The sequence below is a fragment of the Anolis sagrei genome, chromosome 2 (assembly GCF_037176765.1).
Source record: "Anolis sagrei isolate rAnoSag1 chromosome 2, rAnoSag1.mat, whole genome shotgun sequence".
NCBI classification, from domain to species: Eukaryota; Metazoa; Chordata; class Lepidosauria; order Squamata; family Dactyloidae; genus Anolis; species Anolis sagrei.
The window spans coordinates 144,068,457-144,095,999 of record NC_090022.1 but is presented as its reverse complement, the minus strand read 5'-3'; the positions used below and the strand labels follow the sequence as shown (position 1 = coordinate 144,095,999).

The 27,543-nt window shown below is 40.2% G+C and overlaps 1 protein-coding gene across 1 annotated transcript in view; it reads right to left on the bottom strand.

The window, feature by feature from the left end:
* Positions 1 to 5,745: 5,745 nt before the first annotated feature.
* Positions 5,746 to 27,543, bottom strand: part of DGKE (diacylglycerol kinase epsilon) — a 32,895-nt gene continuing 11,097 nt past the window's right edge. The window contains exons 4-12 of the mRNA XM_060763977.2: positions 26,750 to 26,869; positions 22,707 to 22,850; positions 21,834 to 21,991; positions 21,044 to 21,095; positions 18,609 to 18,722; positions 16,947 to 17,018; positions 16,209 to 16,336; positions 15,290 to 15,401; positions 5,746 to 13,823 (exon numbers count right to left, since the gene is read on the bottom strand). Of these exons, the coding sequence (XP_060619960.2) occupies positions 13,626 to 13,823; positions 15,290 to 15,401; positions 16,209 to 16,336; positions 16,947 to 17,018; positions 18,609 to 18,722; positions 21,044 to 21,095; positions 21,834 to 21,991; positions 22,707 to 22,850; positions 26,750 to 26,869 (1,098 nt within the window). The 3' untranslated portion in view covers positions 5,746 to 13,625. The remainder of the gene's footprint in view (positions 13,824 to 15,289; positions 15,402 to 16,208; positions 16,337 to 16,946; positions 17,019 to 18,608; positions 18,723 to 21,043; positions 21,096 to 21,833; positions 21,992 to 22,706; positions 22,851 to 26,749; positions 26,870 to 27,543) is intronic.

Sequence of the window (27,543 nt, the reverse complement as noted above, 5' to 3'; positions counted from 1 at the left end):
ACCATTGTCCTCTACAGCAGGCATGGGCAAACTTCGGCCCTCCAGGTGTTTTGGACTTCAGCTCCCACAATTCCTAACAATACCTGCTCTACAGGGTGTTTGCAAAAGGTGTTGCTGTTACTGTTCTTTTGTTCAGTTGTTTCCGACTCTTTGTGACCTCATGAACCATCCCATGCCAGAGCTCTCTGTCAGCCGTCACCACGCCCAGCTCCTTCAAGGTCAATCCAGTCACTTCAAGGATACCCTCCATCCATCTTGCCCTTCGTCGGCCCTTCTTCCTTTTTCCTTCCATTTCCCCCAGCATCATACTCTTTTCTAAGCTTTCCTTTCTTCTCATGATGTGGCCAAAGTACTTCATCTTGACCTCTACTATTCTTCCCTCCAATAAGCAGTCAGGCTTTCTTTCCTGAAGAATGGACTGGTTGGATCTTCTCGCAGTCCAAGGCACTCTCAGAACTTTCCTCCAACACCACAGTTCAAAAGTATCTTCCTTCACTCAGTCTTCCCTCAGGTCCACCTCTCACATCCGTAGGTGACTATGGGGAATACCATTGCTTTTACTATGCAGATCTTCGTTGCCAGTGTGATGTCTCTACTCTTCACTATTTTATCGAGATTGGTCATTGCTCTCCTCCCAAGAAGGAAGTATCTCCTGATTTCCTGGCTGAAGTCTGCATCTGCAGTAATCTTTGCACCTAGAAATACAAAGTCTGTCACTGCCTCCACGTTTTCTCCCTCTATTTCCCAGTTATCAATAATTTTTGTTGCCCTAATATTGTTTTTTTATGTTTAACTGCAACCCAGCTTTTGCACTTTCTTCTTTCACCTCGATTAGAAGGCTCCTCAGCTCCTCCTTGCTTTCGGCCATCAAAGTGGTATCATCTGCATATCTAAGGTTGTTAATGTTTCTTCTAGCAATTTTCACCCCAGCCTTGCATTCGTCAAGCCGCACACATCGCATGATGTGTTCTGCATACAAGTTGAATAGGCTGGGGGAGAGTATACAACCCTGCTGTACGCCTTTCCCAATCTTGAACCAGTCTGTTGTTCCATGGTCAGTTCTTACTGTTGCTACTTGGTCCTTATACAGATTCCTCAGGAGAGAGACAATGTGATTTGGTATGCTCAGACCACCAAGAACTTGCCACAATTTATTATGATCCACATAGTCAAAGGCTTTAGACTAGTCAATGAAGCAGAAATAGATGTTTTTCTGAAACTCCCTGCCTGTCTCCATTATCCAGCGGATATTGGCAATTTGGTCTCTCATTCCTCTGCCTTTTCTAAAGCCAGCTTGTACATCTGGCAACTCTCTTTCCATGTATTGCTGGAGTCTTCCTTGCAGGATCTTGAGCATTACCTTACTGGCATGTGGACCTTACTTAAAATGCCATTTCTCCATGAGATGGTCTTGGGAATTGCAGTTTCCCAAAGCCCTTGAAACTTCTCTGGGTGTATCTACATTGTGAAATGAAAGCAACTGGACCTTACTTTAAATACTATAGCTCCATACTATGCAGTCCTGGGAGTTATAGTTTCCCAAGGTCCACACCCTTTTCTGTGGGGCAGTCGAGAGAGAGAGAGAGAGAGAACATCACCATTTTCCCTTTCTCCCTCCGTGCTTCCTTGCTTCCGGAATTGAAGGCACATAACAGCTGAAAGAATGCTGAGTACAACTGAGTAGCAGGGATACATTTAACAGTGCGATGAAGGTAGGGAAATCAACCGTTTCATTTTAAAACTGAGACTAAGCACTACCCTATTAAACACTTCCCTGCTTCAATGTGATGAAGTGCTTGATTAATAATTAGAAACAATAGCAAAATAAACTTATGGAGAATAGATACAGATTCCTGGAAGCAAAAGGGTGGAGCACTTTCACTGTGTGGTTTTGCATAGAGTAAACAATGGGATGGGATTCAGTTGCCATTAAGTCATATTTCTCCTTCCTTGAGACTCAAGGAGACCTTGAGTCTCAAGGTTTGTCTAGCAGACCTTAGACAAACAGAATTTGTCTGTAGTCCGCTAAGTCACCCAGGCCTTGAAATTATCCCTGTAATGTGTGAAATCTTCATTGCTACATTGACCAGTGGCGAAGCCATCCCGCAGGGTGTCCTTCATTGGAAGCCCCTTCTGCTCCACCGAAACTCTTTTTTGCCATTATTATGGCTCTGGTTGATGGCTAATGAGGAGACAACCTCCTTTTTGTCTTAAAATTACAAAAAAATTCTTAAAGTGATTAATAAGAGTTTCTCACTGCACTTTAAGAGCCAACAAAACCAAATCTTGTCAGCTCAACCAAAGCCAACATTACATGATGGATGGAAATTCAATGGCTTTAACTTTTGCTTTCAGGATCACCTTTCAGGGGTCCCTGCACAAGAAAGCACCGGGGGCCCTGTGATTATCATGCTAAACGCTTACTCGGTGCCTGCCAATAATTAGATTTCTATATGCATTGCCTTTACTTGGTTTCAATGTGCAACATGGGGAGCTGCTCTTTTGCAGGTTTGGAGAAGCAAGGCTCCTTTAGGGCCGTTCCTAAGCGTGGAATTCGGATTTTCCACTTTGGCTCCAACAATGGCTCTGCGCACTGTTGGGAGGCACATGCTCAGCACTGTACACTATTGTTCGCCTCTTTCCTTCCCCAATAAGGAAGGCTCATAAGCAGTAAGGCTTTTAGGGCCATCTGTTCCCTCCTTGCCAACAGAACGTTCTCACATTGTTCACAGCTGCACCAAGAGATGGATGGGAGTAGCGGCTCAGCTTCGGAAGAAGCCCCGAACACAGACGACGGCACTGTCTTCTGCCATGAGGAGAGGTGCTTTTTGAGGTCAGCCACTGTGAATCAGAGAGCATGAATCATGGCATTTTATAGGTGTAAACAGCAAAAAAACTGTATTCAGATAGTAGGACTGTTGGTGTGAAAGGTCAAAGTTTATACCTTGCTTGAAAACAGTACATGTGAAAGGGATTGAGGAGTCTTAGTAGATCACAAGTTGAACACGAGTCAATAATATGATGTGGCAGCTAAAAAAGACAATATGACTTTAGGTGGCATCAATAGGAGTACAGTGTCTACATCGAGGGAAGTGATTATCTCACTCTATTCTGCTTTGGTCAGGCCTCACCTAGAATACTGTGTCCAATTCTAGGAACTGCAATTCAAAAAGGATATTGACAGGCTGGATTAGAGCCCCCAGTGGTGCAATGGGTTAAACCCTTGTGCCATCAGGACTGAAGACTGAGAGGTCAGAGGTTCAAATCCAGGGAAAGCTCAAATGAGCTCCCTCTGTCACCTCCAGCTCCCCATGTGCGTACATGAGAGAAGCCTTCCATAAGGATGGTAAAAACATCCGGGTGTCCCCTGGGCAAAGTCCTTGCAGATAGCCAATTCTCTCACACCAGAAGCAACTTACAGTTTCTCACGTCACTCCTGAAAGGAAAAAATAAGCTGGAATAGATGGGTTTGTTCTATGGCATGTTTGTCTAAGACTCTAAAGACCTTCATCTTGGAGTAATTTGTTGACAGATATTCCTCTTGGCAGTAGGTACTGAAAACCTTCAGAAGATTTTAAAGATCCAACCAATTTTATTTGATTTTATATATTTATTTGCCATATTTATATACCACCTTTCTCAGCCTGTAGGCGTCTCAAGGTGGTTCACAGATGGCAAAAATTCGATGCCTCAACCATTATAAAAATACAGGAAAAACAAATATAAAATTCAATTAAAACATTTAGCATAAAATATAAAACCATACAGAGCCATAAAAACATAGTCATCAGCATCTCCTCACTAGAATCGTTATTCAATAGCATCGTCAAGTTGTTTGGAATTTCATTTTACCTAATTATGCTGCATTAGCAAAAGCTTCCTGGAAGAGCCAGGTTTTAATCTTTTTACTAAAAGTCAGGAGGGAGGGGGCTGGTCTTATATCCACGGGAAGAGCGTTCCACAGCCGAGGGGCCACCACTGAGAAGGCTGTCTCGTCATTGATGTTGTGACTTTGTTTTATTGTTTTAATTAATGTTATATGTATTTGTTTTAATGATTGTTTTGTATTTGATTGTGTTATATTATTGTAATTGTGATGCAGCAGTCTTGCACTATTACTAATGTAAGCCGTCCTGAGTCCCCCTTCGGGGGTTGAGAAGAGATGGGGTACAAATGCCAGTAATAATAATAATAATTGTCCCCGTTGAACGCATCTGCGAAGAAGGTGGGACCAAGAGCAGGGCCTCCCCAGAAGATCTTAAGAGTCCTAAGCCCCAAGACTTGTTTCTTTTCAGGCTGTGTAAATCTTTCACCTTTTACTAAAGTTTTCCGTGGAGAAAAGCTGGAATGTGTTCAGAGAAACGTGTCTTTGTGACCTCATGGACCAGCCCATGCCAGAGCTCCCTGTCGGCCATGGCCACCCCAAGCTCCTTCAAGGTCAAGCCAGTCGCTTCAAGGATAACATCTATCCATCTTACCCTTGATCGCCCCCTCTTTTTCCTTCTCTTCCCCCCCCCCCCCAGCATCATTATCTTCTCCAAGGTATTATGTATTTTCATTATGTGGCCAAAGTACTTCATCTTTGCCTTTAATAGTCTTTCCTCCAATGAGCAGTCAGGCTTTATTTCCTGGAGTATGGACTGGTTTGATCTTCTTGCGGTCCAAGGCACTCTCAAAACTTTCCTCCAGTACCACAGTTTAAAAGTGTCCATCTTCCTTCGCTCAGCCTTCCTTATGGCCCAGCTCTCGCATCAATAGATTACTACAAGAAATCCCATTGCTTTAACTCTGCAGACTTTCGTTGCCAGTGTGATGTCTCTACTCTTCACTATTTTATTGAGATTGATCAATGTCCGCCTCCCAAAAAGTAAATGTCTTCTGATTTTGGTTGCAGTCTGTGTCTGTAGTAATATTTGTGCCTCAAAATATAAAGTCTGTCACTGCCTCCATTTCCCCCCCTCTATGTGTGCCCAATTAAAAAGAACGGTAATGGGGACATACACAAGAAAGTAATGGGTATGTCCTTGTGTAATGACATTAAAAACACAACACATGCAGGTGTAATGGGCGTTTATTCCTACATATGTTACTAACAGAATTCTACCCATCTCAGGACCATCACTCCTAACTATTGAAATAAACTAATTAATCTTATATCTTATAATGGTAAATAAATTCATTAGAGTAGAGTTTTCCAGACTGTATGCCACAACACGTGTGTCGCACAAACATAATGGGAAACTCTGAGTCTATGTGAAGTAAGCAATAAATCATGTCTTTTTTAAAAAAAAGATGTTCAGGAGATATATTGTGTCCCCATACAATTCATTATTGCAATTTATGTGTATGCGTGTATCTCTTATAAGGGTTGGCTTAACCCCTGGTTTGCTAGTAAAACTGAACTACTGTGCTGCGAAATGACACATGTCTAAAAAGTGTGTCACCAACATGAAACGTTTGGAAAGCTCTGCATTAGAGATATCAAATCACTTCCTTCTTTTCATCTCTCTGAATATATTATTATTGTCAACTATCCAACTTCCTGATCTAAATGAAGCTTTTGTTCAGAGATGAAGCATGTATAGTTTGGGAGGATGTATGGTTCATCTCTGAACAATTTCTTTCTAAACCTTGGGGATATTATTAATTTGATAGTGATATTTGGAGGTTAAATTCCTATCATTTTTTCAGTGGATGTTCTTTTAATAATAATTCGACTAGTATTAACTCTCTTTGCCAGACATGTTTTATTTCATTTCTTTATTTCATTGTAAGGTTTTTTTACAAGTCATGGAAACAGACTCACATTCAGATTAGTGTCTCCTCTCAAATGAGCAGACGACACAGATTCAAATCCACGCATCATTTCCTTCACACCAAATGTACACAGAGACACATTCCAATGAACAGAAACAACAAAAGTTTAGAAGGTGTCTAGTATTAAAATAGGGGTTCTCCAATATAATATTTACAAATCATGAAACAGATATTCTTTAAGGTTCCTTTTAGCACATTTTACCCACAGTCACAGAAAGAATGGGTGGGGTGGGAAGAGTCAGAATAGGCTAAATCCTCTGTTGCTGAATTTTATTAACCCCTTTATGCAACAGAAAGTAAATAGAGGCTTGTTTAATGACATCTGACAAGTCCTCGGCTCAAGTGAATTCGTCTAGAAACATCCTCGCAGACAGGGGAGGTGGATCTAGACAACCATATAGAAAAATACAATGAAGGGATGCCTTCTCAACCTGCAGAAACACTAGGTTGTTAATCTCCTCTCCAGAAACTGAGGGTTTATGGTTCAGGTACAATCTGACTGCTTTGTCTGACATTTATAAGTACTAGGAATTAGTCACTACATTATGCCATTCCTTGAATACAATAAGAGGAAACAGGTTCATTGCGATTTTCTCTCAAACACTACGATTGCTCACACATAGGATTACTTTTATTAAAGGGCTCCCACTCTATTGTTTGGGACACACATGTGAGTCATTTATAGTAGGCATATTTGCAATGGTAGCTTACATTGACAAAAATAACTAACAATAGTAACAGAGGTTATCTAAAATGAGAGCATACTGACAAGATCAATACATTGGGGCTTGAGAACTACTGGTCCCAAGAGTGGATGTTATCACTTTGCCTAAACTCAAAACAGTTGTTTTTATATTCATATGGATTACCTTTCAACCCAACAAAAGGGATCTGATGTCAAATCTCAAAACAAGCCAAACCTAGGATGTAGCTTGGAATGGATATGAGCAGGATAAGGCAAGCACCCTCACTGTTGTTTTCATGCCTATACGGATTACCTGTCAGTTCACTTGCTAGCTATAATGTATGTATGGGTTTCAGAAGCAAAGACGTCACAAGAGGGAAAGTCAGTGTCCATTACAGTATAAATGTATATCCACCTAGTGACCCCTCCCATTGATTGCATAGGATTATCCCCAGCTACGCACATATAAGACTGTCGACTAAATTTGTAGTTTGCAGCAATCTGAGCAGCAAAACTAAGCATCGGTGGATAGGGACTGCAAGCATTATACTAGGACCACCTATGTTTTAAGATAACCCATAACAGATAATTACACACTAATACACACACGGAGACATTTTCCTTGTTCTATACCACAGTTGGTATTTGCATGCTCAACAATTTTTCATACACCCTTTGTGTTTAGTTACTTAAAACAATGAAAACTCAAGACACACGATCAAGCAACAACTAAGAGATTCAGACAACACAAAGTGAGCAACAACTTCCCCACAGATGAAGTACTGTTTTCTGCTAAACTCGATTACAGGACAAATACAAACCAGCTAGCATTTTCATGAAAACTCCCTAAATAAAGTCATGTAAATGAGAAAAAAACACTACAACCTAGAATGCAAATATCTGCAGCAACAGAAAATTCCTGAGAAATATTCAGTACTTGCACTGAAAAACAAACAAAAAGCTCATTTGCAGTAAGCAACTGCATAACAAAACAGAATTGTAATTCAGTGCAGATTTGAGTATCTTATATCCCTGAAATTAAATCTCATTCTGCATAATACACAGGATGAATACTTTTGCCACAAACCACAGGAATGCTGGCTTAGACTTGTCTGTTTTCTTGGCCTTATTCGGAGAGTTTTCCTACAAATTGGGATGCCTTATGAAAAAAATAAAACTTCTTGAAATGACAAGGTAGGCTGTACTGTATGTTATGCAAGGGAAGGGATGGAAGGTGGTTGTTAATGAACACCCAGAACCGCTTTTAATTCTTCCTAGCAGTAAGTATAGCCTCCTCATCAGTACAAAAGAAGCTAGTTCTGTCCCACTCAGGCTCAATTTGAAAAATGGGTCTCCTTATCCACAGGTGGCTTCTTCTTCTTCTTTTTTTTAAGAAACTGCTCAGCACACAAGTCTTTCTGGTCAGAAGCTCTGTGCCCAGAAACTTCATCCACCTAGATAGCAACCTCAGAGGCTTGCTGTTGTAAGAGCTGCTAATTTTGACAGACAAGCGATTTATTCTGGTTTAGGCCTGTCATTTTATGAGTTGTAGTCTGATCCTTGTGGATCATTTTTATAGTCTTGACAAGTTCTATGCAACCCATCAGCACCTGACACACCCGGCATATGAGGGATTTTAGCTCTTCCTCTTTTCCCCATTGATATTTTGTGGTTGATGACATGTGAACATGAGTGTCAGGCCAGCCTTATTTTTCTCTCTCAAGATAAGATTAACACTACTTGGGGAAAAGAAGCTCTAGTTCATTTTTTAAAAAACATCTTGAAAAAGCTTTAGTTTATACAAACTAATAATCCTTGTAACAGAACATTAAATTATATTTCCCACTGCCTTTGGCTTTCACAATCAGATTAGAAAGCATCTTGTGCAAGAAAAGATCATAACAACTATTCAAAAAACAATTATTCATAACAATTATTCTAAAAAGAAAGGACTACTACAATACCTGGACTCCAGGCTTCAGTGCATCATCCATTTTATTTCAGTAGCAAAGTATTTCATACAGTCCAAAGATTTCCTTTTCTAAAATCCAAAGCAGTGAGACCTAGAAAATGTGTTTGTGACTATCTTCGGACTCTCCGACAAAACTCAAATTTCCATTGGCTTGAGCTTAAAACTAGCAGCTTGTGAAGGCTAAAACCTCAAAGCAAGAGCAAAAAACTCTTGGAGGATCAGTCCCCAAGAGGTATGTAAACAATATTAAGTTTAGTCCCCAGGGTGGGAAGAGACAGACGAAGGTCAAAAAAGCAGCAAGCACAAAGCAACCTGAGCATAATTTGAAATAGCACAGAAGACAGAATATGGCTATATCACTTTTGTGCACATATTAATAGTTATGTCGCATTCATTTCAGAATAAATACTGTCTGCTTCAATGCAATGTCAGAAATGAGGGGGTAGCAATCAGATTTGTCTTAGATTCTGGCATAGATTCTAATTTCTGTTTAGAGCAGAAGTAGAGAACATGGGTCCTTTTACCCTATGCAATTATGACTCAATTTTAGCTGGGATGGTTTGATCCTATGAAACCCCAGAGATTTATGCAGTTTAGGGATGAGCATATAGCATCATCATACAAAGAGATCGAGTACCTCCACAAACTACAGACCCTAGGATTCCATAAGACACAGCAGTGGCAAACACTATAATTCTGTTGTGGTAAAGAAGCATGGCTAGGCCTCCAAAAACAGCTGGATTGCTCTTCCCATCACTCCCCATCACTCCTCATCATTGGGTGTGCTCACTAGGGTTGATGGAAATGTCAGGTCAACAACATCTGTTCCACCACTCCAGACGTTAGAGGCAGGTTGGCACTTTAAAATCCTGAAGTTAGTAGCCAAGAACAAAATATGACAGTTGCACTCACTAACCAGACACCACACCATCCAGGTGCTAGGTGCCCTATTCAGGAACGAGAAGAGTTGGGAGCAGACAAGGAAAAAAAAAGATTGAATCAAATGGAATCCCTCCATTCTGCTGCTATTGGATGCAGCGTACACAACACCGTCTATCTCTTTACCATGTAGTCATCAAGTTAAAGCAACTTCTAATTTACTGAAATACATATGACAGGCCAAAAGAAATCACTGCACGTCACAGGGACGCCAATCAGCCACAGGGTCATGAAACCAAATTCCCAAGTTAGCAACTTCTCTGAAAAGACTAACTTCTTTTGCAAAATACTTCAATGCAGTTAAATTTAAGCAAAACAAAACAAACAAAAAATAGAACAAAAAACCCAAAATGTAAAACAATCCAAAATATATGTGCTTCATTAATTTACCAATAATGTAAACTTGCAAGGAATCTGTGTGTATACTCAGACTAGAACTTGGCAAGTGAGCACCCCCTTTTGGTCACTTGCAGTGCTTTTAAAGTGTTTTACAATCCTCAGTGCTAAATTCTGGTCAGCATTCAGTAGTACAATGCACTTAAAATGATAACATATTATAGAAGAACAGAATTTGCCCTATAAAGCAATTACAGAAATTCATAAAGAAATTACACAGAAACAAGAGCATTTCAACTGGCTTACTCCTTTCTTAGTCTGACAATCTTCCATGTGTAGTTGGGCAGTGAGTACCCTGTTGTGCCTCATTGGACATAATGTAAATAACAAAGGTGATGCATAGGCACACCAACAAATTTCGATATTCATGCTAAGACTGCAGACCAGGCTGTTGTATTCCTTCCTCCTCTTCCCAGAGGACTGACTTTTGCACAGAGTTTCTGTTTTATATCTTGGCTTGGCCTTAACTAGGAAACAATGACCACTATTTAGAACAGTGGTTCTCAACCTGTGGGTACCCAGATGTTTTGGCCTCCAACTCCCAGAAATCCTAACAGCTGGTAAACTGGCTGGGATTTCTGGGAATTGCACCTGGGGGTCCAAAGGTTGAGAAACACTGGTTTAGAACAAACATGGGCACACTTTGGCCCTCCAGGTGTTTTGTATTTCAACTCCCAGAAATCCCAGTCAACTTACTGCTGCTAGGAATTGTGGAAGTTAAAGTCCAAAACGCCTGAAAGACCAAAGTTTGCCCATACCTGGTTTTGAGCAAGCTATGGTCAGTTTCCAAACAAGATACTTGAAGAGATTATTTCCAAGCTAGCTTGTTTAACCAATTTATTATTATTAAACCAGAATATGGTTCATAGGTAAAAAGAAGCCAGGAATCACAAAAACACATAAAGATATCTAGTATATGAGGGGTGGACTACAAGAGCCAGAACTTTCATTCAGGCTTACTTTGGCCCAGGCTCATAGATCCTAACCATGGCTGAATTGAGTGGTGCACCTCATGTTGCTGGATTGCAACTCCTCACAGGCTCTCACCATGACATTGTTGGCAAAGACTGATGGGAACTGTAGTTCCAAAGAATCTGGAAGAGCTCATGATCTAAAGTTCAGTGCCAATCAGCTCATTCTTTCCCTTGAAGTGTATTTGGCACTTGGAGGGATGATGAGTCTGAGAATTAGAAAGTATACTGTATCACATATTGCGAGGCAGGTGTGCTCACTGTTTCATTACACATAAAAGATTCTCAAGTCAGAATGTATAATTAAACTTGAATCATGTTATAATTCAATTCTGCACAGTCTAATGGTTGCTGGAATCATTCCTCAACCGCCAGATGAAAGTCACTTGCAATTGTACTCAAAAGCAGGAACTACCATTACAGTTCTGACATGCTGAAGTGCTCTAGATAACATGATAAAACAGCAAAAAGAGCACGGTCTCCTCCACTGTAACAAAACTAGCATTAATGCTTTATTTAGCAGGAAAGAATGAAGCTATCCTGGTAGATGCCTTTCAAAAATGGTCCACTTTCTTTTATGCCTATGTAAACACCAAGATACCCATAGCACTTAAATAATCATGTATACAAAAATAAAGGAATCATTCATATAAATGGAACAGAATTTGAATAGCTAGATCTCTGTGAACTTTACATTAAACGTAACATCCACTTGGGCTGCTTCTTGGTCTGGTGTCGCTCACACCGATAATAGCTTTCCATGCACTTTTCTAACTGTTCGTGCTTGTTAAATATGTACAAGAGAAAATTAGGACAACTACTCATAAAGGAGAAGTAGTGAATAAAAGGACATCTTCTTTCAGAAAAATATGATATGATAGAATAATCCATATGATATGATAGAATCGAAAAATAGATTCTGTCATATGGACCCAGAAACCTAGCTTGTGCAACAGAAGATATGGATTTAAATGGTCTTTGCAGGATGTATATCCTAACAAGCTGTGACGTGTACGGAAAACAAAGTGTCGCCAGCATAGTGCAAGGATGCATCTACTTAACAAAAAATATATTACTATATTTGAAGAAAAAATAGTTCAGCAAAATTTATGTCATCCCAATAAGTAATATTTGGTCTACATACTACTTCATCACACAAGAGAACGAATCCACTTTAAACCCAGTGGCTGCCTCCTGCTGAATTCTGGGATTTGTAGTTTAGGGAGGAGCCTTTAACAGCCTCACTAAACTACAAACCCCAGAATTCTGCAGGAGGCAGTAACCGGATTTAAATTGGATTAATTCTCTAGTGTGATGAGGTTAATAGTAAGCTACATGAAACTTAGAAACTGGTTTTCAAAACAAGACCATTAATTGCTAAGTTTAGACTGCTGTGGTTTATCAAAATATTTAGACACCTTCCGTTCACTCCAATAAGCAAGACAGTCTTAATTTAAGCTATTTGCAACAATTGTTTTATAACTTGGAATTATATTACCCTAACTGCACAATATGCACCAGAGCTATTAAGCACAAAATGAAGTGCCAAAATGGAGGATTTCTTCCCTACAGTGACGGGGGGAAAATCAGTGTCCATCCAAAATGTTCTGTGTAAACACCACGGAAATGAAGAGGAATGTTACCCTTGGGCAACTTCTGTTCACTTCTGTGGGATTTGTGCATGGAGTGGTCCTATGGATTGTGGTCTAGGCAAAACCAGAATCCCCTAGCAAAATGGGTAGACAACAGTGGTTGGGGCTTGTGGAATGGTTCAGTCCTCTTTTAGCCATAGATCAGCTTCCAGGAGAACACCAAGACATGTCCTATTCTGCTAGTGTGCTTATTGGAACTCAGTCTGCATTTCTCTAGGAAAAACGCCATATCCATTCTGAACAGGAATGGCTGGGGGTTGGGGAGTATTATAACATATCTACACTTGAATCAACAGTTTTATTTCTATAGCTCTAGTTTCCCATATCCATTTCCTACTGCCTCCCATAACCATAGTCCAGAGATGAAACTCTTTTCATCTTTAAGGAGTCAGTGAAGAAGCACATTTAATGAATGGGACAACTGTGAATACTTTAAATATGGCTGCTAAACAATGTAAAGGTCAAGATCTCTCTCTCTCCTCAGCATCTAAAAAAGCAGAATTATAAATTATTAACGAAGTTCTCAATAGAAGCCAGTGATTGTCTTAGTGACCGTGACATTGGCTGTGATCTAGTATAGACCTAAATGCATCAGGAGCGTCCCGTGGGCTCAGACACTCCCAAATGCAAATTCTCTCTGGTCTCACAACCTCTTTCATGTTCAGACCTAACTATGGGTAGCCAAAACCCTGGTGCTGACTTAACACTGCATCACAGTCAGCTCTGGAAATGAAGAAATGTGTAAGCAAGAGAAGTCACACAGTGCTCCCAGTGAGGAGTTTGCAGCATGAAGTTATGTCCTTCTCAAGGCTAGATCTACACAATGACAAATGGTGAATGTTTGGTAGCTACTCCACAGAACTAGGTAAGGATTCTGAGAGTTTGCAGATGACGAAATACTGTCAGGAGGGCAGTCACTGCCAAGTGACCATGAAAGTGCCTCTCCCAGGTCCTCATCTCTACTTCAGCATTACAATATGCACTAAAGCAAACTTATATGCTGACCTTAAGCCTGGATTAGCTTTCTTCAGTCACTAAAAGCATGGCTTGGTTAATTCCCATGCCAAAGGTAAGTACAGAGATGGCACGGCCTTAAGAGGTTTACTATAGCCGGAATATTTAGTACAAAGCTCATCTGTGAAAGTCAAGCTGTGTTACCACTACCAGCTAGTAAGTGAAAATGTGGCCAAGACCTATGTATCTTCATCCGTCTGATCTTTTAACGGCTCCTGCTCAGATACACTGGAGATCTCGTCATCATCATCTGTCTGTTCACTTGAGTGATAGAGCATCAGTGCGTGGGTCTTGTGAGTTATTGTCACTGTGCAGGGGCCTTGTGCCCAGGGCTCTCCATCCACTTGCATAGGCATCTTGGAATTCTTCAGGATCAGCTGGAATTGAGAAAAAAACAGGACAAAGCTCAGTGGAGATGGATTTATCCTCGCAACATCCTCTGAAACTAACTCTGTGTAAGCTGGCAGTCTTTTCGAAGCCAAAGTACCTGCAGAACCTATGGCACTCCAGTGGTTTTGGCCTCCAACTCCCAGAAGTCCTAGCGAAGTTATCCAACTGCAAGGAATTCTGGGAGTTGGAGGCCAAAACAGCTGGAGGGCTGCAGGTTATGCAGGCCTGCTCCATGGGAATAAAAAACAAGCTTGCTCTTTCCTTAATATGACATCCTTTCAAATACAATGATATGGGTTTTAAAGATTTTTATCTTTAATGTGTTTTATTTCAGATGATCCAACGGGCAGCAGCCAGGTTGTTAACTGGGGCTCCTTACAGGGAGTGGTCATCCCTCCTGTTCAAGGAGCTCCACTGGCTGCCATTCATCTACCGGACCCAATTCAAGGTGCAGGTTCTTACCTACAAAGCCCTGAACGGTTTGGGACCCGCCTCCCTGCGTGATCGCATCTCTGTATATGAACCCACACGATCCCTTCGCTCATCCAGAGAGGCCCTGCTCTCGATCCCACCAGCATTGCAGGTGCGATTGGTGGGGATGAGAGAGAGGGCCTTTTCGGTGGTGGCCCCTCAACTCTGGAACTCACTCCCTAAAGACATCAGACAGGCTCCAACTCTGGCAGTCTTCAGGAGGAGCTTGAAAATGTGGTTGTTCCAGTGTGCCTTCCCGGAATAATGATCCCATAGCACTTTGTCCTCCAAAGTACTTTACATTTCTTTAAGTCTGCTTGTATGCCCTTCCACAAACACCAGTATCACCTTTTGTTCATGTCCCAGCATTATTTCCAATTTTAACTCTACATTTGGCCTTCCCACTGTTTTTAATTATGTGCTGTTTTATTGATAATGTTGTGTATTTTATTGTCTACGTTTTTTTAATTGTGTGTATTGTTGTTATTATTGCTTGTATTGTTGTGTTGGGCTTGGCCTCATGTAAGCCGCACTGAGTCCCTTGGGGAGATGGTAGCGGGGTACAAATAAAGTATTATTATTATTATTATTATTATTATTATTATTATATTTAGCAGAGTTTTTTGCATTTTATGTTTTCAGTTGTTGATATTTTGTCTATTAGTTTAATTAGGATGTGTTACATTGTCAAATATGTTTATTTTGATATAATTGTTTATTTCTGGCAATTTAATGTTTGCCTTATATGTTGGAAACCACCCTGAGTCCCTTTGGGGAGAGAGGGAAGTATAGAAATAAAGATTATTATTATTATTATTATTATTATTATTATTATTATTATTATTTTAAATACTGAAACATGGCTATCATGTCCCCTCTCAACCATCTCTTCATCAAGCTATCAAAAACATGGAATAAAGAACATGGAGAGCAGCCATGGGAGAATGTGCCTCATCAGCCTGCCCCAAGCCCTGTCACCTACCCTCACAGTGTGGGCCTGACCCAGCCGGATGGGATTTGCAAGCTTCACTTGAATCTGTGCGCAGTGAAAGGAGCCATTCACCCCAACAACTTCCAGTAATCCATCATCATTCCTGGAGCAGAAAAAAAAAATTAATATTTTTATTAACAAAGCCATATTAGATACAACACCCCGTACGCAGCACCACTAGGGAATACTATGAAGCAATGGCCCCATGTGTCCTAAAACCCAGAGGGTCTGAAATGAATGGTTTGGTTTTGGCCAAGAGTGGCAACACTTCACGTCTTTCTTTCTTTCTTTCTTTCACTTGCAAAAGATTGGGTACAGTGCAGAGCAAAGTTATGATCCCATGAAAATGGTAGGTACATGAACCCAATTATTTCTATATAAAAATACAAATTACATGTGTGGCTGTTATACAATTTCCTTCCTGCAGCCATAAGTTAATAGAGGGGAAGACACCTTTGTTTTCTTTATAGGGAGAAAACATTTCCAGAGCTCATTAGGCTCTCTAGCATGCAAGAAATAATGATGAAAATGTTGGGTTAAAAAGAAAGAATTAAAAAGTTCCCATTTGTACCAAGGAGAAAACTAAAAAAGAATTTGAGAGTTTTGTTGGAGAAGAATTGAATAGTTGCCTATATGTAAAGCCGGCTTGAGTCCCCTTTGGGGTAGAGAAAAGTGGGATATAAATAGGGTGAATAAATAAAGGAGACAGTTCAGGATGTCAAATCAATAGTAAGACAATCAAAGATTAGAAGAGCCAGTTATTTAGAATTGTCTCGATGGTAGGTCCGGAATGGATAACATGATGAAGCAGTACTGACCTGATATACCGTCCCTCAAATAAATGCCCCCCCCCCCCCCCCAGTAAATCCACTGCCATACAGATTATATGTACCAAATAGCACACTCTTACCTTGCCAGCGGGTAAAGCTCATCTCCCATTCCTTCCCATAATCGACAGCCACCTCCCCAGTAGGCGATATTCAGCACTATGATTCCTTCCAAACTGGGCAGGTCGATTTTCTCTCCATCCAACTCTAGCTTTAAAGATATACAACAAATTGCTACCAAGTTCCATGAACAAAGAGTTGGTCCAAAGCAAGGTCTATAGGCTTGGGAAGAGGATCAAAGAGCAGCTATTTAGTGAGGAGTTCAAGGGCTTTGAGCCTACTTGATTTGGTGACCAAATAAATCCTTAGAGATATGAGAATATGACAGAGGAGGGTAGGCCAAAGCTTTCAGTCATTACTAAGCATATGTCTACCTCATCTCTGGAAAGAGCCACCAAATCCTTTTGACTTCCATCTGCTCATATGGCCGCTCTGAGAGCACTGAATTAAAACAATCCTAGATGCAGTCTTTGCCATGTCCCATGTCCTTCCAACTATCAATGTATTTCCATTGAAGAAAACCAACATATTTATTTATTTATTTACTTCTCTCTCAGCCCGTAGGCGACTCAGAGTGGTTTACAACCAAATCAGTATACAAAGTGCACAACATTAGCATTTAAAACAGTAATCATGATAACTACATCAATATAACAATACATCAATATAACATCAATACATCCATATAACTAATCCATCACGTCTCATCAGTAAAGTCATAATTTCATATTAACTATGAAAAGCAGAAATAACAGCCTTACCTCAATCTTTTTGTTCAAATCCTTACATTCCTGTACTAAACAATCTTTGGTTCCATAGAAAAAATAAACAGCCTGTAGAAAAAACAAAACAAAAGGTGTGCATGTGTTGTGAATTACAAAAACTGGACTTCGTTGTCTTGCTTCTTCTCTGGAATCATATCTAGTGATTAAATGGCAATCCTGAAAAACCAATTTTAACCATTTTGTTCTATTATGAAACAATTAAATATAGTATGACTCCTGTATTCATATATTCCAGGACTTCACATGGATATACAAAACTTTGCATCGCTACATCCTCCAGCCTGACTCTATGCTGTGGATCTATGTTAACACAGTTTTTGTTTTGGAGCGACTTGAGGAACTGCAAATTGCTTTTGGTGCGAGAGAATTGGCTGTCTGCAAAGACATTGCCCAGGGGATGCCTGGATGTTTTACCATCTTATGGGAGGCTTCTCTCATGTCCTCACATGAGAAGCTGGAGCTGACAGATGGGAGCTCATCCCGCTCCTCGGATTCGAACTGCCGACCTTTGGGTGAGCAGTCCTGCTGGCACAAGAGTTTAACCCATTGTACCACTGAGGGCTCTTATGTTAACACAGTAATATTAATGAAGTCACCATAACCATTCTAAACTATTGGGAAAACACCACTGGTTTTTATTGTACTTTTAAAAATATTCATACTATGCATTCCTTTCTTTGGCTGTCAGCTGCAATTTCAAGAGGGTCTCATACAATAGCCTTTGGATCTAACCATGTGCAACAGCCAATCTGGCATAACAATCTTGCTAGAATTTCCGACTCTAAGGGCAGCTCCGCTCCATAAGCATGAAATTCTATCACAGTCTGAACATTTCTAACAAGACTTTGTGAAAACTATAGATTCCATTAGATACCAATTCCACTGACAAACTATAAAACACCGAGAAAGAATGAGTGACATGATTGAAATGCTAGGATATCTTCAAAAAGCCTGATAAAGGCAAGAGTGTGCAATTGCGGTGAAGCCAGGGGACAATTTTATGCTCCTTGACCCCTTTGAGGGCCTAATAGAGAGATTAAAAATAAAACCAGAATTTTTTAGAACTCCGCTTCTGGTTTTTTAAAAGAATCATTAAAAACATTAAAGAGTGTAAGGATATGCTGCTACTTATTCAAAGAGCAAATCCTCACTGCTGGATAATTCCATATAGAACAATTCAGATTTTTGGGGAACCACAGAATGGTTACCTGGGGAGTTTATAGAGTAGCCGAGGGTTTCAAAAGGGAGGAAAAGAAACAAATGAAGAAAGGCAGAAAGAAAGCTGAGCAAATTGCCTCTTATGGAAGCCTTCAGAGAAACAATTTACCCTTGAAACATAAGAAACACCACAGTTTTTACATCTGTAATTGGATTTCTAATCCATTTTTCATTATATCTGGAGAGGATGGGGAACACAAAATTGGTCCCAAGAACTATCACACTATCTGTATAACCTGTGGCCCTCCACGTGTTTAGGCCTCCAACTCACAGAAGCCTTAGCCAGCTTGTCCAATGCTCAATATTTTTGGGAGCTGAAGTCTAAAACACTTGGAGGAGAATGACCTAAATCACAACAGATGTCCTCTGAAGTGATCCAGTTAATTGGGATGCAGCAAATTTTGGTTTTGCCTGACATACCTTGTTAAGGATCCTACTGGAAAACAGAGAGGGAGACTTCTCACGATGAGCATGAAAGTTTAAGGCCATGAGAGCATCTGGCCCTATGGAAAAATAGTTGTTCATTGTGAAGACCTGCAAAAAGAGGGGACAGCAGTCACTACCTGGAGAAATTAGGAAAGCCCCTACCCTAGAAACCTTTAAAAAGAATCTTAAAACCTGGCTCTTCTGCTGCACCTTCGGAGAGTAGGTATATAATCCCACACTACTGCTTAGCCTCAACGTTCTGTCATTGGAGTATATGTCGTCCCCCCCCCCCCTCTTCGTGGGAAAGCTTGATTCCACAACCCCCGCTATAATGAGTCCTCCTCCGCAAATAATCTGTCTCTCTTTTATCTTGCCCAAGTTTTTAATTAATTTTAATTGGTCTCTCTTTTAATCATTACATGTAGCCCACCCATTGTCATTGTGATTGCGCTTATTGTAACTTTATTTTGTTATGCATTTACATATTTTATGTAATTATGATGTTGTTGTTTATTGTTCGCATTTTCGGTTGTGTTTTGGTTTTATTTTATTGTAATTTGTTGTTTGGGCTTGGCCTCATGTAAGCCGCTCAGAGTCCCCATTGGGGAGATGGTGGCAGGGTATAAATAAAGATTATTATTATTGTTATTATGAAAACTCTTGATTATACTTCAAGAATAGTTACCTAGGGAAAAAGAATCAGGGGCTGTTGGACTCTAAATTCCATCTATCAAGGATGATGGCAGCAAAAGCCCAATACCTAGGGGACCACAGCTTCCCTACTCCATAGCAAACAAATAAAAGGGGCCTATTCACTTTGCCATGAGACCACACTTGATCTTTTTAGTATTAAATTATTTGGTATTTTTAGTGTTAAACCACCTCTTATACAAAAAAAATTCTCATATTGCACTGGTGATTTTATATAGGGCTACTAGACTAAGTTACAATTAATATCAGCTGCTTCTGAAGAAAAATACACAGAATGAGGCAAAATAATACATAATGCACAGAAGTTACAGATAAGGCTAAACCAGTGCAATATAGGGAATTTCTGCCTATTGGACTATAATAATAATAATAATAATAATAATAATAATAATAATAATATTGTTGTAAGTTTTTCGGGCTGTATGGCCATGTTTCAGAAGCATTCTCTCCTGATGTTTTGCCTGCATCTATGGTAGGCATCCTTAGAGGTTGTGACGTCAGACCCCACAACCTTTGAGGATGCCTGCCACAGTTGCAGGCAAAAAGTTAGGAGAGAATGCTTCTGGAACATGGCCATACAGCCCGAAAAATTTACAACAACCCAGTGATTCCGGCCATGAAAGCCTTCGACAATACATTATTACGTAATAGAAAGCTCTTCTAAGAAAAGAATTCCTGTATGTTTGCTTATTTTAAAAGTTACACTTTTTCTTTTTGTTCAAGCTGGCTGGTGCTCAGCTGTCTCCCTGAAGTCCAGATTCAAGTAGTGGAGAAAAAGACTTCTTTTTCTCAACTTTTAAAATAAAAACCCATTCTATCACACGAGCCACCAGAAACAGGATAAATACGGAACAATTATAGATTGTACCTTTTGCTATTTCTAGGAACCAGTTAATTAGAACCAGGAAGGAAGTGCTCAAGCTTTAAGCTTCTGAAGGAACTTCCTTTCAGATCAACAATGCTGTTTGAAGAGATGTTGGTGCATCATTTAAAAAAAAATCCAGAAATATTCAGATGGATCTTTTCTCACTCTAAATCCAAGTCTTAGTCTTGGCCAATTTATACTTGTGTGGTCAGTAGCTCATAGTCTGTTGTTAGTACTAACTAGAGCAGACGGATTGAAACAGTGAGATTCACCATTGAATCAAGGGGTCCACTCTAGTTAGGACTAGCTAACAGAGTGCCAGCCTTTGTTTGTTAACTAGCAGCCTTACCCACCACTCCAAATGCCAAGGTCAATTGATATAAGGATAAACCTCATGTTAGGCATCATGAGAGGCAGGGTAGGGGTCCTCTGTTACAATAGCTGTAAACAGAAGGTGGGAAAAAATGAAGTTTGCAGGGCCAGATGTAAATGTTACTAGTACTTTCCTGTAGTACAACAGCTTTGGAGCATGCAAAACCTTGCTAGTCTGCCAAAAAAAAAAAGTGTTCCTGTGCCATGCAAAATCTTTCAGGGTTGCAAAACAGAGCTTATTTCACTTCCCAAAATTTCCCAATTTCTCCATATTTGAGATTTCTAAACAAAGACAAAGGCAAAAGAACCCTTACTATGGAGCTGAATTAGACACAAGGTTTTCTTTTTCTGAATGACAAGAATCTCAGGCTCAGAATTTGTCGCTAGCAGTTTTCCACTGCTAACTGGGATTTTTTGCACATCTCCAAGGTAAAAACAAGTTGTTTGCTATATATAAACATACATAACTTCCAAATCTTACCTTTAGTTTTCTTAAATTGTAGTATCCTTTATTGGTTACTTGGACCTTCCATCTAAAAGGGTGAGGGTGATATATTTATATTCAAATCAAACAATATTGTCAGAAAAAACCCTAAATACAGGTTGAGTCTCCCTTATCCAAAAACTTGAACTTCTCCAAAAACTTTTTTTGCAGTCAGTTACCCAATTCTGGCTTGGGGAAAGTTGTAGATTTTTTTACCAATGGGCATGAAGTTGAGAGTTTTAGCATATAAAAGGGAAAGCACTCTCTAAATTCCTGTCACCTGTAACTAAATCTGTATTAATCTAGAGAGAGATTAACACACTCGCTCCCTCACATATATACTGTGGCTCAACAGCACCTAAAATTATGTTCATGTTCTTGCTGCATTTTTCTAAACCAGCAATGTGGCTGCATTTGTGTTGCCATGGGCTTAGATTAAAACTGAAATGTCAGATCCTTCAAAGCTGCTTACTAAAGGGCTCCCTGATCTCCTGCATCATGAGCTTTGCTTTCATGGGCAGCTGCTTCTTCTGTGACCTTTACCCTTTCTACCATTAAGCTGGGCTCCTTTCCCCCTCCTGCCCCATTTAATCTGTTTTTGCTAGATTCATGATGATTACCAACAGCCTGACAAAACCCAAGCAATCTCTGCAGAAATCAAAGCACAGTCATACTGCAGACAGATGTCAGAACTAAAAACCCTCACTCAGTTTCCTATGGGAATCTTTTATAGAGGTGCAAAAGATACGATTTAGTGATCTCGGTGACCTTCTGCTTGGCAGCTCACCTGTCCAACTTGATTCCATCCGCATCCATGACATTGCGCAGAATCTGCTCCACTGGGATCTCTCCGGCATATCCAGCCCCCCAGCCCAGGGTGTTGGAGAGATCATTACCTGTCCCCAGAGGCAAGATTGCCACCTGGGGGATGTACCGCTCTTGACCCTGTCATATAGAGGGAGTCATTCAGTTGTAAAACTCTCAATTGGATGGCTCTCCCTGCTCTCAGCCTCCCCACATTTAATCCCAGAACTCAAAAGACAGTTTAAGTATCATTAATTGAAAAACTACTTGAAGGATTATTGCTTCTTAGCATGCAGTAGTCAGTAGTGGCATTCTGAAGCTGTAAAGAAGTGGGTGAAAGAGTTTTCCTCCCCCCCCCACTACCAAACCTGCCCCCCATATTTCTGCTTTTTCCAGGCCTTCCCATGTTTAGTCCCTATCCCAAATGATATCCCCTTAGCTCAGTGGTTCTCAATCTGTGGGTCCCCAGATGTTTTGTTCTTCAACTCGCATAAATCCTAACAGCTGGTAAACTGGCTGGGATTTCTGGGATTTGTAAGCCAAAATACCTGGGGGCCCACAGGTTGAGAACCACTGCCTTAGCTTAATGTCCTGAAATATTCTGCAACAGTAAAAGTATTCTAAATGCCATCCTAGTAGCTGTTCCAGACATTTACATGGATCTGTTGTGCAATGTTTACACTGCACAAATGCTCCAGCTGTATTTCATGTTTAGCAAGCCTTGCAAATGTTGATATATTATCAGTAAACACTTGATTTTTATACCTCTTTTATATATTTATATACCCAGGGTCAGAAAAAATAATTCTCAGGTGAAAACGGGTCTCAAGTGGAAATGTTTTAAGAAGCCCTATACCTTAATCTTCATGTCATCAATTGCATCCAAGACCCAGCCCACGGTGCCATCTCCGCCACAGACTAACACTCTAGCTGAATTGGAAGGCAGCCAGGTGCAAAGCTGGAGTGCTTTTGCTGGGGTGGTTTTGGTCAGTTCAAAAACCTGAAGAGATTTAAAAAAGAGTTTATTGCTAAGACGGAAATCATTTGTCTTCAGAGCTCAAATGCTGCCTCTGCTTCAAGAATGCAAACCAATAATCCTGGTACGCTATCACTATAATGAACATTAATCTATGTAGTGATGCTCTACTCTTGTGTTTTTACAAAAGAGTCAATGTATTACTTGATACATCAGATGTGTTATGTCTTGAGACTATTTCAGATGTTGCTTGTTTGCACTGGCTTTCAAGAATTTGGCTTGCTTTGTGAGTTTCTGGCGAAGAGAACAAAGAAATTCAGCAGGAGTCTTGAGAAACAGCAGGCTTTGGTTGCTGCATCCTGTGCTATTCCCCCTCCTTGGCGTTGGAGCCCAAGTAACAATGCATTTCCCAAAAGAAAATTATTCTTTCTTATCCTAGCAAAGAATCATAGAATCAAGAGTTGGAAGAGACCTCATGGGCCATCCAGTCCAACCCCCTGCCAAGAAGCAGGAATGTTGCATTCAAATCACCCCTGACAGATGGCCATCCAGCCTCTGTTTAAAAGCTTCCAAAGAAGGAGCCTCCACCACACTCCGGGGCAGAGAGTTCCACTGCTGAACGGCTCTCACAGTCAGGAAGTTCTTCCTCATGTTCAGATGGAATCTCCTCTCTTGTAGTTTGAAGCCATTGTTCCGCGTCCTAGTCTCCAGGGAAGCAGAACACAAGCTTGCTCCCTCCTCCCTGTGGCTTCCTCTCACATATTTATACATGGCTATCATATCCCCTCTCAGCCTTCTCTTCTTCAGGCTAAACATGCCCAGCTCCTTAAGCCGCTCCTCATAGGGCTTGTTCTCCAGACCTTTTATCATTTTAGTCGCTCTCCCCTGGACACATTCCAGCTTGTCAATATCTCTCTTGAATTGTGGTGCCCAGAACTGGACACAATTTTCCAGATGTGGTCTAACCAAAACAGATTTAAGGAATATTCTAGTAAAGCCTCAAAAGGGGGAGAAAATATGGTGGAAGGAGAGAATAACAGTACATATTTCCTCTCTTTTTTAAACATCTTTTACATCTCCCATTAAGTGCTCTCTTCTGTGGTTTATTATCAATTTGAACATGAAGGTCCTTCTATGTAACCACTCAGAAAACATGCTGCAATAGTACTGCTACTATCCTGTAACAAGTACACACAGGTGGTTTTCTGTACGTATTTTATTAATTGCACAAATTTAATATTAAAAAATACAAGCACACACAAGTTTCAATTAAAAAAAGTAAAGCATCCAACCCAGAAGAGTTAAAACAATGGGTGTATGTACACTGTAGAATGAAAGAAGTTTGACACCACTCTAATTGCCGTGGGTCAATGATATGGAATGGTAGGTTATAATTTGGTGAGGCACAACCCCCTTTGGCAGAGAAGGTTAAAGACTGCAAAACTACAGCTCCCATGATTCCATAGCATTGAGTCATAGCAGTTAAAGCACTGCCAAACTGCATTAATTCTACAATGTAAATGGCCCTATTTGTGTGCAGAGAAAAGATTTGCTGCCTGCCTTTTCATATTTTGCTAAGTACTGCCAGGCACTGGTCAATTCCCAAAACAAGTTCATGAAATGGCATGTTTGAACATTTAAACAGAGGTGCCACTGCATTGCTGCTGGTCATGTACAGAGCCTCCAATGGTGATCCAAGAAAACAAAACAGTCAATGTCACAAATATATATATAAAATAATAATGACCCATTAAATTAAGCCAATGACTCAGCCAGGAGATGATGTAGAGTCTGTAAATGTGGAACAATCTCTGATAGAAACCCTTCTGGAGCTCAGGCGTAAGGGGAAAACAATCCAATTAGTTGGTTAATCCACCTGCTGTTTCTTTTGCAAAGGCAGCAGCAACTGCCCTAAGAGAAAATCATTTGGAATAGAAATATGCTTTTGTATCAGCGCTAGGCACAATTGCATAAGACTGTTTAGTGTATTAAAAAAAAACCCAGGTTGCTAAAATTGTACATTTTCTCCTTTTATACATTCTCCGCCTGAACTCTGGCAATAGAAACAAGCTTCTGTCTTAGATTCAATAAGGTTAGGAGGAGATGTAAATGCCTGATTGCAGAGCCTTGAGCTGTTTTCATGTTATAAGGTGCCAGTTTGGGAGGGTTGCAAGATGATGTTCTGAGTTTTGTAACAGAAACGTATGGTGTGTTTAATAGAGGCATTACAGTAAAGTATGGTTCAATATGTGATACCACAAGCTAGTGTAGCATAGTGCTTTGAGTGTTGGTCTAAGAATCTGCAAGGCAAGAGGTCAAATTCCAACTTAGCTATGGAAACGGAGTGGGTGACCTTGGGCAAACCATATACCCTCAGCCTCAAAGGAAGGCAGGAGCAAGCTTCCTCTGAACATACCTTGCCAAGAAAACCTCATAATAGGTTTGCCTTAGCATCTCCAGAAGGTAGCAATGACTTGAAGATGCACAAGAATAACAAGAAAGTTACTGGATATGATGTCCAGTATATATCATAAGGGGGTGAAAGCACTAAATATTAGGGTGATCAGAGGAATGTTAGGACACCAAGGGATTATTTAGAACGAGGTTCAGCTAGGTTTATGGGGAGATAGTAACAAATTAGTGAGATGTGTTACAGTCAGTACAATTTAGATGCATTAAATAACCAACAATAGCAACCAAGTCTTTAAACGCTATAACCATAAGTTTCTCTACACCAATTAATCTGTAACTATATGCTGAACTTCTGTTAAAAAAATTATTATTGTATTTTACACCTTTGCTTCTGGGAACTGCTAAAATAGTCCTACCAGATGGGCTGGGTTCAGATACTGGGTTTTGAGACAGCAGCTGTGGTTGAAGGGGTGGTGGTACCCAGTGGCGGGGTTACAGGAACAGAGTCGCATGCAGGACCCATGAGAACATTCAGAAGTTCCCCTGTTTTGGTGCCATTCCAGTAGAGCAAGTGTTTAGAAAAAGGTCTCCCCTTGGCCTAGAATGGCCCAGGAGTCTAGCAAAATGTAGCAAAAATGCCCTGTATTCCTATGAATAGCAATTTAAGGACAAAATATTTTTTTGGGAAAAACTGTTGACTTCAGGGCATGCAAATGTGTTGGAAATTTCTCCTAAATCCCCTAGAAGGAATTTGGAACCAAAAAATTTCTTGTCTAAATATTTGGGTCAAGCTTTTCCTATTGTTGCCTAAAAGCAATGTTTTAGAAGTGATGTGAAATGAGTTGTTCTTTTATGAAGTGTTTCCCTTAAAAAGGAACACTTCAAGCTCTATTCACAACAACCTTAGCAAATGAAGCTGGGAGCATCTGTGCTATACAGTTAATACAGTCTGATAGCACTTTAACTGTCATGACTCTGCCAGGGAATCCTGAGGTTGTAATTTTATAAGGTCTGTAGCTTTCTCTGCCAATGAGTGCTAATGCCTCACAACTCCCATGATTCCATAGTACTGAGCCATGTCAGTTAAACTGGTATCAGACTGAATACAGTGTAGATTAACACAATGATGGGTTTAGTGGGTGAACAGGAATTTGAAATCAGCCTGTAGCTCTAACCATGAGACTCTCCAGATGTTGCTGGAATACAACTCCCATTAGATCTAGTTAGTGTACCTAATGGTGAAGAATTGTAAAGGTTGCACTCTAACAACATCTAGAGGCCTACAGGATTCCCACTCCTACCCTAACCATTACACCATGCTGACTCTTACAGCACTATTCATCTTTTCTCAGGAGTCATACACATGTTCAATGCAGCTTATTTCTTAGCATATTTAGGATACAGCTAGATAAGGTCAGAATGATATATTAAGCTACTTTAATCTAAGTTTGATTTCTTACGTAAGACAACAGTTATGCTTTGCCTTGCAATTTTATTAAATCAACAGTTACCTGAATAGGGTTTAGCAAGCTTTTAAATTGGCCCATCAATGTCTCCCCCATATTGTTTCCACTCCGAGTATTAGCCAGAACGATCAGAGGAGTCCAATTTTTCCCACAGCTGGAGACTAGCTGCAAAAGAACAACAACAAACACAAGTTATTTCTCTGTAACATAGCATAAAGGAAAAGGCACTGAATGCTTTCCCTTACTGTCTCTTCAACACACTGTTTGGAAGTTCCTAGTATTTTACATAAACTGGCTGGATATAGTTTTACGCCTGTTTACACTAGGTCAAATGCCACCAGTAGATTGAAGTTAGTCATGATATAACTAAAGTACCATTGAGTTCAAATGATCTAGTTTTTCTATAACCTAATATCTCTATATAGGCCTCACAACGACATTAAAATCAAGTTTATTATCCCTTTGGAATAGAGGAAGAGGAGGGAATAGGTTGACAAAGGCCTTGGAAAAAAGAGGACTGCCCAGTATATTCTCTCAGTTCCTGGTGTGTACACTGTACAGAAAACATGTCTGCCAGTGAGCTATGGCTCCTTAAATCTGGTGATTTCCTTAGACAGCTTTCCAAAAGGTCTTAGGGATATAATATCTAGGCTAAAACTATTTTGTGTAAGAGCCACTAATTGTCCTTCAAGGAGCCAAGGCAATCCATATTGGAGATTTACTCCAGTCTATATACAATAGTTACTATTTCAACCAGGGCTTGTTCATTTAGTCTGTGCATTTTTTCATCCCCAATAAACAACTATCCACAAGCATGTCACAATGTTGTCTGAAGCATG